Source organism: Cyprinus carpio, chromosome A7 (genome assembly GCF_018340385.1).
Source record: "Cyprinus carpio isolate SPL01 chromosome A7, ASM1834038v1, whole genome shotgun sequence".
In the NCBI taxonomy this organism is placed as follows: Eukaryota; Metazoa; Chordata; class Actinopteri; order Cypriniformes; family Cyprinidae; genus Cyprinus; species Cyprinus carpio.
In genome coordinates this window covers 40,685,860-40,702,470 of record NC_056578.1, presented here as the reverse complement: position 1 = coordinate 40,702,470, position 16,611 = coordinate 40,685,860, and the positions used below count along the sequence as shown (strand labels likewise).

The 16,611-nt window shown below is 33.5% G+C and overlaps 1 protein-coding gene across 2 annotated transcripts in view; it reads right to left on the bottom strand.

The window, feature by feature from the left end:
• Positions 1 to 16,611, bottom strand: part of LOC109045611 (structural maintenance of chromosomes flexible hinge domain-containing protein 1-like) — a 51,696-nt gene that overhangs the window by 5,227 nt on the left and 29,858 nt on the right. For both annotated transcript variants that reach the window (XM_042761173.1, XM_042761174.1), the window contains exons 25-39: positions 15,908 to 16,026; positions 12,990 to 13,151; positions 12,788 to 12,916; positions 11,239 to 11,318; positions 9,919 to 10,076; positions 9,709 to 9,824; positions 8,142 to 8,203; positions 7,689 to 7,776; positions 7,476 to 7,607; positions 6,605 to 6,751; positions 3,928 to 4,054; positions 2,746 to 2,865; positions 2,557 to 2,642; positions 2,314 to 2,436; positions 801 to 982 (exon numbers count right to left, since the gene is read on the bottom strand). In XM_042761173.1, coding sequence (XP_042617107.1) covers positions 801 to 982; positions 2,314 to 2,436; positions 2,557 to 2,642; positions 2,746 to 2,865; positions 3,928 to 4,054; positions 6,605 to 6,751; positions 7,476 to 7,607; positions 7,689 to 7,776; positions 8,142 to 8,203; positions 9,709 to 9,824; positions 9,919 to 10,076; positions 11,239 to 11,318; positions 12,788 to 12,916; positions 12,990 to 13,151; positions 15,908 to 16,026 — 1,831 coding nt within the window. The remainder of the gene's footprint in view (positions 1 to 800; positions 983 to 2,313; positions 2,437 to 2,556; positions 2,643 to 2,745; positions 2,866 to 3,927; positions 4,055 to 6,604; positions 6,752 to 7,475; positions 7,608 to 7,688; positions 7,777 to 8,141; positions 8,204 to 9,708; positions 9,825 to 9,918; positions 10,077 to 11,238; positions 11,319 to 12,787; positions 12,917 to 12,989; positions 13,152 to 15,907; positions 16,027 to 16,611) is intronic.

The window sequence follows — 16,611 nt, the reverse complement described above, 5'->3', positions numbered from 1 at the left end:
TTTATTTTCGGCTGAACTATCCCTTTAAGGTTACACTGAAAACAAAACGCAACACAATTCATTCTGAAACCGGAAGTCAGCTATTTCCTGTGGATGTGTGAAGAATAACAGAAGACTAAAAACCAAGTCCTGTAAACTGAAAAGCTATCTGCCATCTATAATTCTACATATATCACAGGCATTCAGCAAATGTGCAGTTACATAATTTTGGCAGGAAAATCAATCAATCAATCAATCAATCAATCTCTCTATCTCTCTCTCTCTAGATTTTCTCTTGTAATTTCTACCTTATATTTAGGGCTTTAACATAACAACCTGATACTATAGATTGTGTTTTTGTGTAACCTGATGTACTAAAATAACTGAAACAAGAAACAAGAGTGATATAGACATTAAAAATTTAAAAAAAAAAATTACTAATATGTTTATTAAAATGAATAAAAAAAAAAGAAATAAAAAGTGCTATTGGATCAATCGCATGCAAAATAAATGTTTTTGTTTACATAATATATGTATGTGTACTGTGTATATTTATTATGTATATATAAATACACACACATCCAGTATATATTTTAAAAATATTTACAATAATATTTTATATAAATATATTTAATATATAAACGTGTGTTTGCATCTATATATACATAATATGCGCAGTACACAAACATATATTGTGTAAACGAAAACTTTGAATGCGATTAATCGCGATTAATCGTTTGACAGCACTAGAAAAAAAATATACAAATCAAAACAAATTCAAAATATTAATAAAAGATATATGAGACGGTATGTATGAGTACCTGTCATTTGGTCTGTAGTAGACCGTCTCGAGGGGAATGACTTGTTGGTGTCCTTGCGTATCATCATAGATTCTCTTGGCAGCAGAAGTAGTTTCAGTAACCACACAGTCCATGTCACCCAGAAGATGCCAAGAGATCACCTTCGCTGCATCATCATCCTCCACCAGTGCCAGATTACCCAGCTGCAAATCATCACCACATCAACTCACATCTTTGAGAGAGTCCTCTGATTCTCACAGCGCTTCTCAACCTTTCTTGATAAACGATTCATTCCCAAAACCCAGTTTTCCTATAAACCATACGCACAAACCTCTATATTCGTGTTATATGCTTAATTTGCTCCATGCAACTTTCATATATTTACGTATTTTTAGGTCTCATTATTTGGTTAATAAATCCAACAGGATTATGCATCATGAATGTGGGACCAAACCTTCTTATTTTGGCATTCAGCAAGACAGATGCATGCCATTTTTGATTACACAACTTTCATTACATGTTTTACATGCGTAACAAATGTCATTTTAGAACATATACATTTAAGATATTCAAGTAATTTTGTTGTTTTATTCCCTGTTCAGTGACTCTTAAACTGCATCGGGTTCATTCGCATGGGAACCCATTTCCACCACATAAGAAAAAAATAAAAAAAAAAAAAAATAATAATAATAATAATAATAATAATATATATTATATATATAATATATAATATATATATATATATATAATATATATATATATATATATATATATATTTGGTAAATCAAAAATTCATAATTATGATATAATTCACTTTATACTAGATTTTACTTTTTGTTTTGCTGTCTTACCTTAAGTCTCGACTTCTGTCATTATTTCAGCTTTGTCAATTATGACCGTCATAATTAACATTATATATTAGTTTGGACTTTTGTTCATGACTTAATGTCATAATTAAGACTTGATATGTAAATGTTGACTTTTCATAATTTTAACATTTTACGTAAATTCCAACTTTGCCATAATGACTTCTCATAATTTCGAGCTTTTATGTCAATTTAAACTTTTTTTCATAATTATCACATTTTATGTCAATTTCACTTGTGCTATATTGATTTAGTATGCCATAATTATAGCCTTATGTCATAATGACTTAGTATGTCATTATTTCGACTTTTTGTCATAATAATGACATTTTATGTCAGTTTCAATGTATATCATAATATCAGCATTTTATGACATAATTGTGACTTAAAGTGTCCAAATCATGATATTTGTACTTAGGTGGCAGAAATGGCTTTCCATACACAACAGGCAGTTTAATCTCTCTGAATAAGCATCATTAAACATTGAACCTCCTCCATAGGTCACTCTGATAGCACTCCATCATATGCATAAAACACGTAAAAATGCCATTGTTGTCCTTACAATAAGCAATTTTCTTCAATGCTTTTCCAAGACTCATTTCACCCTGCTGACTTGTGATTGGATCACCTGATGCAAACACGAATGCATACAAAAATCAAAGGCACACCTTTCCCAGAACCTGTGGGTTGCCTCTGAAAGGGTCAGGAATGTTGCATTTCCGCCGAGGCTGATTCTCCATTTTGGTCAAAATTGCTTTCTTGCCATTTATAACTTTGTCTATTGCTGGTAACTGGACAGATACACAAACAGAGACGAAAACATATGTGATTGCTGGAATTAAATGCATGCTTCTACAAAGAGCAAACAGCAATAAAACAGTATGTATGTTAGTGTGCGTGTACAGACTCACCGTGGTTAGTTCAGAGACGCCTAAACCACTTTTTTGGAGCTCTGTTTTGAGCTCATTTAGTTTGTGAGTCGCATCTTGCACCTGTCCTGTAGACACAAACAAATATAAGTCAGACATGATCTTGAGAAAAACAATTATTGAATGACAAATAAACAAATAAATAACTAAAATAAAATATGCAGTGCCTACCTTCAAGTTCAGATTTCAGTTGTTTATTAGTGTCAAAGACCTCCCGGTAAATCAAAACGGTTTGGGAAAGGCGATCTTTCTTCTTACTGAGACTCACAATGACTTTCTGTTGTTCTGCATCTGAAAGAGATCATAATATCAAAAAATGAATTGCTGTACACCCCCATTACACTCCCTAAATAACATTAAATATCATATAAGTTTGACAAATTATAGAAAAGACACTTTGTATATAGTAAGGTGAAATTTAACAGTCCAGAACTGAGGGTGAGCACATTGTCAGGAAATGTTCATTTTTGTGTGAACAATTCCTTTGCTGTAGCTTCGCAAAATTATGATCCTATAGTGACATTCACAGGTGCTTAACTCATAAATACAATCACTGGCCTACACGATATAATGCACGCCACACAGTGAAATCTCACTGGTCCAAAATTCAAATAAAGTCAAGTCTTACACTTTGTTTGTATAGCGCTTTGCACAATATGCACTGTTTGTGTTTATAACATCTTAAATCTTCATGATTTCTAGTCACATTTAGCAGATTAGAGCTGGATGATAAAACAGGTGACGTTTTGCTTTTTGAGGAGAGGGCTCCTCGAGCTGCAGGGATCCCCTGAATTTGGTGCGGATTCGCTGCGCCGTTACAGAGATATGGCCGTTCTAAGTTTCAATGTTTTTCCATAGACTGAAGCTTCATCCACGTCGCCAGTAGCAAACAATGGAGCGCGCTCTGCTGGACAAGCTAAGTAATTACACCATTTCAAGCATTTTATCTGCATTATATGTTCTGTAAAAAAAAAGTCATATTGGCGGCATATTTGCCGATACCGATACATTGGCGACAGGCTCATATCGGCCGATAATATCGGCAAAACGATATATCGTCGGGTTTTAGCATGCATGCAAATAAAGCTGGATAGACTTATATTCTCTACTTTCTATATAGAACTGTGATGATTCCGCTACACATTAAACAAATATTGCTTTTCACATATAATACACTGCATTATGAAATGGATTTTGTTGTTTTCTTATCTTATTTAGTATAGATTTATTCTATTTTTATTATGATTTAGACTGAATTTGATTGGTTACAGCAATAATCAATAATGTTTCTCTTAACCGTGACAGTCATTAGTAATGTAACTGATATTGATTAGTGTGTGTCTGCTGACTAACCGTTGCAGAATCTGAAAGGCAGACTGTATGCAGTGATGGTAACACCAGTCTGCCGGATCTCAGGACTGAACTGAAGTGTGTACTCGGCTCCATCCACACCGGGACTGTTCTCCAAAAGTGCCAAATCCTACAGGACACAAACAAACAATAGCACCCATTTACCCACAATAACAAGTTCTTCATTTAAATTGGAGCTCTTGAATGCAGTTTTGGCGAACCCATAGAAAAAGCATGCATAAAAAAGGAAAGGATTTTACATATTTATGCATTTTAAAGATGGTTTTTATCTTCATGCATTTTATTTTAAGCTTTTTGCATCTTCATGCATTTTTAACTCACTGACTGCTGGTGCAATGCTCTACTGTTTATTACACCTTTTTTGTAACAGTCCTGTCTTTTTTTTTTTCAGTTAACTTGCACTAATCTCTCTGGAACTGCAAGCAGGTATCTCTGCAGATGTGTATTTCATCTGAAAAGCATACATTTGTGTGTATGTGCAACTGCTGAATGCTGCACATGATTGAAAAAAAGGGGTCTACTCTAGAAAATAGTGTCTCTGTCCTGTTGTTTTAAAAATTATAATATTTACGGATGCACGATATTGGATTTTTGCCGATATCCCAGATATGCCGATATTTTTCAACTAATTTGCCAATACCGATATATTTTCTTTTGTTTGGAAACAAAAAGTCTCTCATGGACATAGATTATAAACAAATTATTTTGCATTTTGGTTAGTTTTTAACAAAAACTTTCTTTTGAGAATTAAATAAACAATGAAGTTCTTTTATAATAGGAGTACATTGAAAGCTTTGAAAATAACTATAAAGCAACTATAAAGCAATCCTTAACATTTTATTTGAATATTTAACATTTGTAGATGGTCTAAAGCAAAGGAGTTGTACAAATTCTGAAAATCATTTATCGCTCCTTGTATTTACGTTTTCATAATCCGTAAAAAAAAAAAAAAAAAGTGTCTTGTTTGTGATTTTTATTAATATAAGACTATTACCTTTAATTATCCCACAGGGCAAACTATTAATAATGAGAGGAATAAGCTGAACTATTATTGTAATCAACTGTCATCCATACCTATTCATTTTAATATTTTTTATAATAATTCATATGATTTTACATGTGGCCTGAGAAAATCATGTCTATTATCTTGGTTTGTGAGATAGGAGATCGCGCTGCACACACATACAAACATTCAGGAGGACAGAAACTTGTTGTGAACCCTGCCCCATGACTTTTATTAATAAAATAACTTTGATACTGAATTGCTACATTATATTCATCAGCAACGAGGGGGTAAAATCACTGTTGAACTAAACACACTTTGTAGAGAGACGCGCTGACACAGGTTCACACACACACACAAACACACACACACACACACACACACACACACACTTCTCGCTCTCTCTCTCACGCTCTCTCTCTCCCGCTCGAATAATTAATTCAAGTAGCTAAATGTTATAATTAATTTAAATAAGTGATCTACTGATCTTACCACATTATTTCATCTCTGTCTGATCTGAAGCAGAATACTTAGCTAATGAGCCGTAGCTTTGTTTCAGTCTTGCATTCACATTGTGCATTAAAATAGTTTAAAGCCGTGTATTCGCTCTTTACCAGCAGTTTTTATGGCAATATTTAAATGACACCCTTGTCATCCTTGGTGTACCCAAAATAGTCCCACACTATGGACTTAAGTCATTTCTCTGTTGGAAATAAAGGATCGCTGTTTGGTTCCTCTGTCATAGTTAATCTAGTGTGTGTAGTAGCCTCCATGTCTCTGATAAGAACAGCATTTTAAGCTGCTGCACCGCGAGTGTAACTTTGTTTTCATTTTGCGCAAGTTGCAACTGTTCCGTTCTGTGCAACAGAAACACTCGATGTAGCGGCGTCTTTACGATTAATTAACCGTGATATTTTAAAGCGCGGTTAATTGTGAAAACTTTAATCGCTGCATCCTTACTCCTAAGTAAATAAAATGCCTTAAAGGACAGGCATTATGTTCGCTTTAAGAATGAGCACACTGCTGAGGTGATCTTATCGTTATCACACCCTAAGCACACGTGAGTTACTCATCTTATCGGTAAGGCATATCGGCATAATTTTTCATTCAATGCCGATATCTGCATTTTAAGCCATTATCGGCCAATTTCTTTTCCGATAATATTGTGCATAATATTATAACAAAATTATCACAATAATAAATTTAACATTATGAATGTTCTTTTTTAACAAACCAGTGTTTTAAACCATATTTTATTTACATTTCCTCAAATTACCTTAGGAAGCAGAATTAAAGTTGAATTGACAACAGTAACAGTGTTGTTACCGTTAACTAAAACTATTAAATATAATTTTCTGAATAGCTGAATAAAATATTTATATTTAACTTTATTTTATTTAGTTGTAGTTTTAGTAATTTTACATGCTTTGCCATTTTTCTTTTTCTTTTTTAAAATATTTCTTTTTTATTATTTAGCTTTATTTTTTAGAAAAGAAAACTACTAAAAAAAAACAAAAACACATAAAAGTACTATATTTAAAATTAAGGTAAAAATGAAAATAATAAAATATAAAAGCTAATTCAAAATATGAATAAACCTGTATATGAATAGTACTAAAATAACACTGACATGCACAAAAGAAAGCAAACACTCACAGTAATGAGAGTCTCGCCGTTAGTGAGGCTGTATGACACACTGGTAGCTCCGTTCTCAAACAAAGGAAGCACCACGTCTCCTGTGTCTTTAATTGTAACAATCACTTTTCCATCTAAACCCTCACCAGCAGCGTTACTGTATTGGTCCTGCAAAGTAAGAAACAAAGTATTTGATCTAAATGTTATTGAGAATTCAGAAATGGCAGGGGAAAAAAGTGCATTTTGCAGAAATACATTGCATTAATGCAGCAAATGAATCAGCAGATATAAACAAAGATCAATAAAATAACAAATTAAGAGGTCAATTTATTTTTTAGATTTAAAGGGATAGTTCACCCAAAAATGAAAATTCTGTCATCATTTACTCACCCTGATGTCGTTCCAAACCTGTATGAGTTGCTTTCATAGTGGAAGTCAATGGCAACCACCAACTGTTGGATTACCAGCAATCTTCAAAATATATATATTTTATGTCCAACATAAGCAACCAACTGATACAGGTTTGGAACGATGACAGCATTTTCATTTTTGGGTGAACTATCCCTTTAAGGAACAAGTAGCTTTGGGTTCCTCCAGGTGGCGTTAAAGGGGTCATAGGATGCCCATTTTCCACAAGTTGGTATGATTTTTTAGGGTCTTAATGAAAAGTCTGTAACATAGTTTGGTTAAAATTTCTCAATGGTAGTGTAAAAAACACTTTTTTACACCGTCAAAAACAGCTCTTTTCGGAGCAAGCCGTTTTGTAGCATTTTCCTGTAAATGTTAATGAGCTCTGCTGACCCCTTTAAGCACGGCATGAAGCCCAAAGTTAACTCAGTTAACTGTAAACATGCAACCATCATCTCCATCTCTCGCAGAGACTGAAACTCACCATGATCTTCAGATTGAAGCTGTCCAGCAGTGTGCGACTGGCCCGAATGTTACTATTGGACACAACAGGAGTTGAAGGTGGAGTCTCGGGGGCTAATTTCACAGCTTTATTGGAAACGACATTTAGTGGAATCTAAAACAGAATCCTAAAGTAAGCAACAGGAAATAAAATCAGCACATACAATAAACTGGACAACATAAAGCGTGTTCTCACCTGCTTGCTCCACAGATGTTTGGTTTTGTCCAAAACCAACACAAACTGGACAACATACTGCCCTGTTAGCTCTGGAATCTGCTTATCCCTGAAAAACATACATCAGCGGTCGATCGAAATAAACCAAAAAGAACGACCCCAAATAATACATTTTTGTATTCATGAATACATTTATTCAAAATAAATCAATATATTTAAAATAATAAATAGAGGAAAAATATATAATAACATATCTATTATATAATTCCTTGATTTTTCCATGGCTCATATCTAGCCATAAAAAATAATTTAGAAACAGAAACTCTCTGGTATGTTTAAAAAGCGGAAATGCGAGACATTTTTCAGAGAATCAGCAGCATTGGCAGACAAAGGCTCTTCAAATACAAAACTGCTTTACAGTTTTTAAGAAATAAAAGATATCAAATACTTATTTTTCTCTATTGTCTCAATTACCTGAAGCAGAAGCAGTCGTCCATATCTGTGTCTTTGCGTTTACTACACTTCAGAGTCGAGGCCTGAGTTTAAACACACAACATACTCCATTTACTCAGTCTTTCAAAATCCTGTTTCACATTATGTATTCTCCTCCTACACCAAATCACAACTGCCATATCATTCTCCTGTGTTCATAATTCAAGTCTCATCAAAACTGCATTTTGTTTGACCAAAAATACTTTTTTTATAACATAATGCAGCATTTAAGTACATTATTTATGAATTTGCTTCATAGTAATGTGGAAAATATTTTATTTTGACTGTAATTTTGACTTTTTCCCTTCCTCTGAAACCAACTTTAACCCTTACAAGCTTTTTGGTCATTTTTGACTGATTTTATTTTTGTTTAAAAAATGGTTTCCTTAATTTGAGTGGTTCAAAACTTGGTGACTTTTTTAGATCTGCAATCTGAACAAACAAACAAACTTTATAGTTAAGAAGGGGAAAAAAGTCACAGCTTTGCTGTGTGTGTGTGTGTGTGTGTGTTCTTGACAATGCTTGACAATATATTTGAAATTGAGAGAGAGAGAGAGAGAGAGAGAGACCCCGGACCACAAAACCAGTCATATGGTTCCATTTTTAAAAATTTGAGATTTATACATATCTGAAAGCTGAATAAATACACTTTCCATTGATGTTATGGTTTGTTAGGAGGACAATATTTAGCAGAGATACAACTATTTGAAAATCTGGAATCTGAGGGTGCAAACAAAATCAAAATACTGAGAAAATCACATTTAAAGTTGTCCAAGTGAAGTTCTTAGCAGCATATAACAAAAAAAAAACAAAAATTTTATATATATACACTATAAAAAATACAAAAAATATCCACATAAAACAATATCTACACAAAATACTCATAATATTTTTCATAAAAAAAAAAAAAATCGATAATTTTGACCCATACAATGTATTTTTGGCTATTGCTACAAATATACCCCAGAGACTTAAGACTGCTTTTGTGATCCAGGGTCACACACACACACACACACACACACACACACACACCCATGGATTATGGCTAAATAGATATTCAATTGTATAATTTCTAAGCATAAAATCACAGCAGGTTGCATCTTTGAACAATTCAATGGTCATTACTGTCATAACATGATTTTGACCTGATAAAGACATTTTCTTTCATATGGCAGCAATCCGGCCCAAATGCGTCATATTCTCCTGTGGTTTCAACTCACAGAAGTGTAGTTTTTACTGCAGTGAAGTTCAAAACGTTTTTGTTTTTGCTTATACAAATGATGATGGACTTGAGAAGTTTACACAAATATGATCTAAATAATAAAAGGATATTTTGATATTAAGCAGCTTAGGAGGAGTAAATAAGGTCTAAATAACAAAAGTGCATCACTTTATTGTTACTACTTCAGTGGAGTCAGTATTATATATTTTTAGTTTTACACTAGTTCCTGGTACATGGGCTCAGAAATGAATCTCGACACATTGTGAGAGACTCACCCTTTGCGGTTTGAGTAATGTGTCACAATAAAGAGCAAATGGGGTGACTCACGGTGGAGGGTGGAGAGGAGTCTGATGCCGTGCCCTTCCACAGCAGCATCGAGAGGCTTGCCGGGCAGATGGTTTTCACCGGCGAGCCTTCCTCAGACATCACGACCACAGTGAACACTACAGACACCAGAAAATAAGATATGCACTCTATTCTATACTAATATTACAATATAATATAGGCTTCACTATGCTTATATGCTTCCACACACACCTGGGAAAACGTCCCCTGCACATAAGGTGGCAGCGCTGTCATATCTAATAGAGAGTTCGACGGGTTTGTTGGGATCAGGAATCACATTTAGTTTTATTACAGGCCCACGAATCCCGTTCCTGTTAGAAGACCCCCGAAACTCCAACTGATGCTCCCCTCTACAAAATAAACAGATATAGATAATGAAAGACAGAGTGCTTTTGTTCAGCATCATATCTAATACATCAGGTACTAATGGCTCATGTATTAATATAGTGAGAATATGGCAAAAAAAAAAAAAAAAAACACCTCAGTTTTAAAATGAAATTAAGCAAAAATGTGCAATTTGGTGCAGATGCCGATATTTATATGGTTTAAACGCAAGATGAAATTTCAGAAAGCTTATAACAGTATTACAGAGTACTTACATAAAATTATATAAATTGCAATTGGCATACCTCCAAATAATGTTTTAGTAAGACCTATTATGATATTTGCTTAGTTTTATAATCAAAGCTCTGTAATACAATGCAATACAGTGATGATTAAAGGAGATCAACAAATAAACGTTCCTCAAAAGCCTGATGATCATATTTGATACATTTGAAGATGATTTTTCTAAAAAATGATTTCTTGATAATTAAGTAAACAAAAGTTGTTTAAGTGTTCATCTTGAAATATTAATAACAATATCAAAGTTATTTACTTTATGAAAAATTAGGGATGCACCTAAATGAAAATTCTGGGCAGAAAATTATGGATGTGCTTGGCTGAAAAAATGAAAATGATTTTTTAAATAAATGTATTAAATAATAATAAAAAAAAATATTTTGTAAGACTTTTTAATTTAACTCAATAATTTTACTGAAGATACTGAATTTAAAAAATACAAGCCAATAAAATAACCACACTTTAACTGAAAGTCAAACAATAAAAGTGGACAGAAAATATAAAATTATTAAATATCAATATATTATTTTTATTCAGTTCTATGCAACAGAATTAGGTATAACTTTCTTATTTTTATTTTTGAAAATGCCATTTTTTTTTCAGCAGATAATTTCTGGTGGCCTGAAATTTCAGTGCATCCGTAATAAAAATCATTAAAGATATCACAAAAAAAAAAAAAAACACGTGAAGCGTGAGATGAAGGTGGACATTTGTACAATTATGCTAAAAGGATTTTAACTTGATAAAAAAGTCTGACGCATCATTCAGACGACAGAAGGCATGACAGTAGATTGTGTGCAACAGGTTTATCAGCTGGACCATTCAGAGGCCTTAGAAATTTGTGTATCAAAGATAATACAGTAGGCTTCAAAGGGTTAAATCTGTACTTACTTTGGACCACTTATAGTTTCTAATATGAAGTAAGCTTTTCCTTCTGAATCTACAAACAGAGATGATACTGAGGACTTTATCTAAAAGAGAAAAACAAAATTAATAATAGCATTACTTCAGTGAACAGTAGGATATTAGTTCTTAAATAAAAAACAACAACACTTTTTAAATTCCCACTGCAATCTTTTTCCCATGTGAAGCCATAATGCAGACGAGCACAGTCTAAAACTAAGAAATATGTTTCATGTTCATGCAATTATTTGTTTTTGATCATTCATAATAGTTAAACACTCTACTTGTCAACTTTGTAATAACTTGATTATTGAGAAGCGACACAATTTCAAATCTTATGACATTTTAGTGACATTGCACATGATTGTTCTTAGGATTTTTTGGGGCCGATACCGATTTTAACAAACACTTATTGGCCGATACCGATATTTGTCACTTACTCTCTTATTTGGGCATCAAAATAGATAGTATTTTGATCATGTTTTAAATCAGCAAAGTTCAAAAGCACCTGCATTAAATTATACTAGCAGTTTTATTGCTGCATCATCAAATAATTTCTATTGAACATGGATTGGATCCATTTAACATTCAGCAGGCCTACATAAATACAACAGAACAAAGACACATATTAAATAAACAGTGCTTTTAGGTAGGTTTAACAGTTTTCAGGTACAGAAAGTAAACAAATGTAAAATAACACTTCACTGTATAAATGAAATGCATATCAATCCTTCTTTATTGTAACAGACTTTATTATGATTAATCTTCTAATTTGTTTTTGTATACATTTTAATATTTTTTTGTAAGTTTAAATATGTATGAGATCTCCTTCACTAAGGCGGGACTCTTATTTTGACCTGTTTTCTAGTCTACGGAGCTATATGGGTAATAAAAGCAGGCAGTTCTTCTGATTTAAAGTTTGTCAGTTTATTAAGCACCCCGAAAAGGCATGAGATCTGTATATATTTGTTTACCGTTAGTTGTAATAAGTGTTTGTGGAATTCGCTGTATGTTGATGATAATGCAACGGAGAGAGAAAGTTTAATGTGCACTTCTCATGCTGTGTTTTGTTTAGCTCTTATGCAAATTTTTTGGGAGTGAAAAGGATGCAATAAACTTAAAACATCAGTAAGTTATAAGTAAGTAAGTAAGTCATCATTCAGATAAGGTCTGCTATACTTATGAAAGTTACAAAAGTGATTTAGTTAAGAATAGTGTGTGATATTTGTCTTTTGTTATTTGATCAGCATTAAAGTGCACACAGCAGCGCTAGGATTATGCAACAGACATTATACAGCTCAGTGCCTTCATGCAGTTAATTAATAAACCATAGGTTTGTTATATCGGCCTTTTTCTTTATATAGCCGATATGCCGATGGTTGTAAATTGAGGAAAAATCAGCGGATAAATATCGGCGGCCGATGCATTGGTGCATCCCTACTTGTTCTCACTTATGTTGCAGAGTGTAATTTTTTTTGTTTTGCCAAATTTTTGTTTGCCATTATAAATCCACAGACCTCTCCTCCCTCAAAGGTACCTTCAACTGTGGCGACAGAGTCTTCATCACAATTGCAATCTGCTGGTCTGCTGAGGGATTTCCCCATTCGTCACACAGCTGCACGACCAGCGGTGCGTCCAAACCCTGGCCGTTCATGACCTGGAGAGGCTGAAGAGACGAGCTTTAGGTCAAACTCTTCTCACCCATGAAGCTGTGCTCGGGTTGTGAATGTGTGACATACCATCTCCGGCTCCTTCAGGAGCTTTATCTGTACTGGAGGTCCCGCAGTGACTTCGATTCGCACAAATTCTTTCATGTCTTTATACTTGAAGCACAACTCCCTCGGGCCAAGAGATCCTTCCACGAAGCGGACCCCGCATACAGACAACAGTCCACTACTGGCCTGTGAAATGGCACACATATAAATACACACACACTTAAATGAAAATCAAGACAAACACCCACCAATACAAACCACCTTTACTTTAAAAACACAATCCAAACACTATAACATTAAAACTAAAATAAAACAACAAAATAAGTATAACAAGATTAAACCCTATTAAATCAGTTAAATAAGTTTTTTTAGTTAAATTTTTTTCTGGATTACATTTTGGTAATCAAAAACAAAACAAAAAAACATGTCTAATTAATTGACATCACAAAACGTATACAATTAAACAACAATTCATTAAATAAATTAACAAAAATTTAAATTTTTAGGGAATTATAAAAAGTTTTATTTTCCCCAAATTCTGTTTTCTTTTTCCCAAATTCCCTGTCTTCCTTTTTAATTGTTCTTGATTCTGTTTTAATGATTTAATTAAAAAATTCAATTCATAAACCTTAAAATAATTTAATATTTTAATATGTTTACAATAAAAAGGCCCTATTAAATATTTTATCTGAAAATATAAATCAGTTAAATATTTTTCCCAAATTCCTTGTTTTCCGTTTTATATTTTTTAATTTTTTTGTATTCCATTTTGATTACAAAATTTAGTTTTACAAAAACATGTCTAATTAATTGACATCACAAAACTTATACAAGTAAACAACGATTTATTAAATAAAAAATAAATAAATAAAATAATAACAAAAAAAATTGTTAGGGAACTGTGAAATGTTTTATTAATTTTCCCCAAATTCTGTTTTAATTCTGTTTTCTTCTATTTTATTAGTTCCCAATTGTTTTATTTATTTAATTTAATTTTAATAATCTAAAAGCCATGTCTATTTAATTGAATTCAGAAACCTTAAAACAATTTATTAATTTAAGATGTTTACACTAAAAAAGGCCCAATTAAATATTTTATCTGAAAATTGTGTTGTCCGTTTTACTTTTTCTTTCTAGATTTATAATTTAATAACAAATTTATAATCAAACTATAATAAATTTGAAAAATATAAGCAATATTTGTAAAATATTGTTTTGCTCTGTGTACTTTGATCATAACTTTAACCTTATTATTTATTAGGGCTGTGTATACTTACATGTAATTATGCATAATTATGCACATGTAACGTGTAACAAGGACACCTTAAAATAAAGTTTTACCTAATTGTCAACCGAAATTGAGAAAGAGATGACAGTTGCATGTGTGAGTTACCTGCGTCTGTTCATCTCTCTCTACAAACAATGCAGCGATGAGTTCAGTTACTTCAAAAACAGTGATTTTACCTCCTCGTGGCAGAGAAATATAATGTAGCGATTCAGCATCACAGCTACTTTAAGGCGTCGGGGGGAATAATGATGAATGATGAATATCCGAAACAGAAATGCACTTGTCAGACTTGAATACTCCTATTGTTTAACACAGAGTTAAGGTCATCTTCTTGGCATAAGCTGCAATTTCCCTAAAATTTCCAGGATCCTCCCAGGTGCAAGCATCACCTCCTCACATCCTTGAACTCCAGTAAACTCAACCAACAAACTCAACCTTTAAGGCTCTTGCAGCAAAACCACAGCTCTTCGTGGCCTTGGATGCACACCCACAAACACATAAACTTCTGTGTACTGATACAGTCACAGAGTCTGCTCCTCCTTCTCACCGATAGCACACACATACATAACTAAGACTTACTGTACACTTCTGCCCATGCATTATAAGGCATTAAACACAAATACATAACATTGTAAGCACAGTTTTTTTTTGTTTTGTTTTTTTTAAATCGGTGTAGAATTTCTATACCTATGCATGTGAAACTGATAATCACTCTTTAACAATCTACTAAATACAGTCGACTTTATTATAATAAAGCAATAAGCCCCGTGAAGCTGTGGTTTACAGTGAATTTATAACAGCTAAGGGGCATTGTTAGGCACGATGCAAAGCTGTTATTAGTGAGCTGTTATAAATTCACTGTAAACCACCGGATCTATCCGTTTGTGAAGAAAAATAACATGCAAAAAAAAAATCATAATAATCTGCTTTTTAAGGAGGCAACATGATATATTGCATACGTGAAGTCTGAACATATACATTCTCACCTAAAAAAAAACCTCTTAAAACTACATTCTGTGACACATAACGGTAATTATTTATAAAATTATAGTGGATTTGGTCACTGTGAGAAATACAAGTGACGCAAACAGAGGTGAATCTCATGGGTTTAAAGACCTATAAGCCAATCAGATTCGAGAACCAGAAAGAACTGTCGTGTAAATAGATTTATACCATGTTCTGTCTGAAAACTCGATCCTGATTGGCTGGAAGGTGTGCATTAAAACTGTATAATGCGTAGGCAGTTCCAAGTCAGTTTAATCATCATTCTATATTAGTGCACACACACGGAGATAGCAGATCGCGCTGCGCACGCACAGAAACATTCAGGAGCACAGAAGCTTGTTGCCAACGCTGCCTAGTGACTTTTATCAATAAAACAGCTTAAATACTTGATAGCTACAATACATTTCTTAGCAACGAGGTAAAATCGTTGTTTTTGAAGTAACCAAACACAGCTTCATTGTTTGTAGAGATGCAGGGAATTCACACATAAAACTTTCATCTCTCTAATTCAGTGGTTCTCAATTCCAGTCCTCGCGCTCCGATCAAGCGAAGAACGGCAGCATCTGAGCCGATACCGACGTGAGTATCGGATCAGCGCATCCCTATCAAAAACTGCTCGTTTGTTTGTCTGCGGTTGTGTATACATTACCTGCCATTCAATGGCCAGAGTTGATTTGTCCAGATCATCAGCAGACACACTCATAGTCTTCACAATGTCAGCGTTCAGACAGTCTGTTTTATTCCCATACTGATCAACAACCTCTACATCTGAAAGAGAAATACAAGTTCAACAATGAATGTTCTTTACAAACACAAAACTGTTGAGTGATCTACAAATGGAGTGACACAATCAGTTTCAACAGAAACCACACAATGAAATTACATATAAAGGAAAGTGGGAATTTTGTAATCAAAACTCGCTGATTTGAAGTCAAATGACCAATATTCCCTCTAATTGTTTTTTTTGCTGAGCAAAACTTTTCTCTACAGGGCGCACATTTCGGCCACCTGAGCAAAAACATTCTTTATACCAGACCTGCACAGTGCACACTAGGGGCGGGCGATATGACCAAAACATTATTATAAAGCGGATAGTTCTGGTCCTTGATTCTGATTGGCTGAGCCACGTTCAGAGCTGCTGTAAAATACTCTACAAATATGTTTACTTCTGTGTGTTGCTTTATTACACTTTATTTGCTCTGTTTTATTTTGTGAAACCTTACTACGTATATGGAATAACCATTTTATAAAAGCAATATGCCCCAAGAAACCATGGTTTACAGTGAATTTATACCAGCTCACTAATAACAGCTTCGCGTCGTGCCTAACAACACCCCTTAACTGTTATAAATT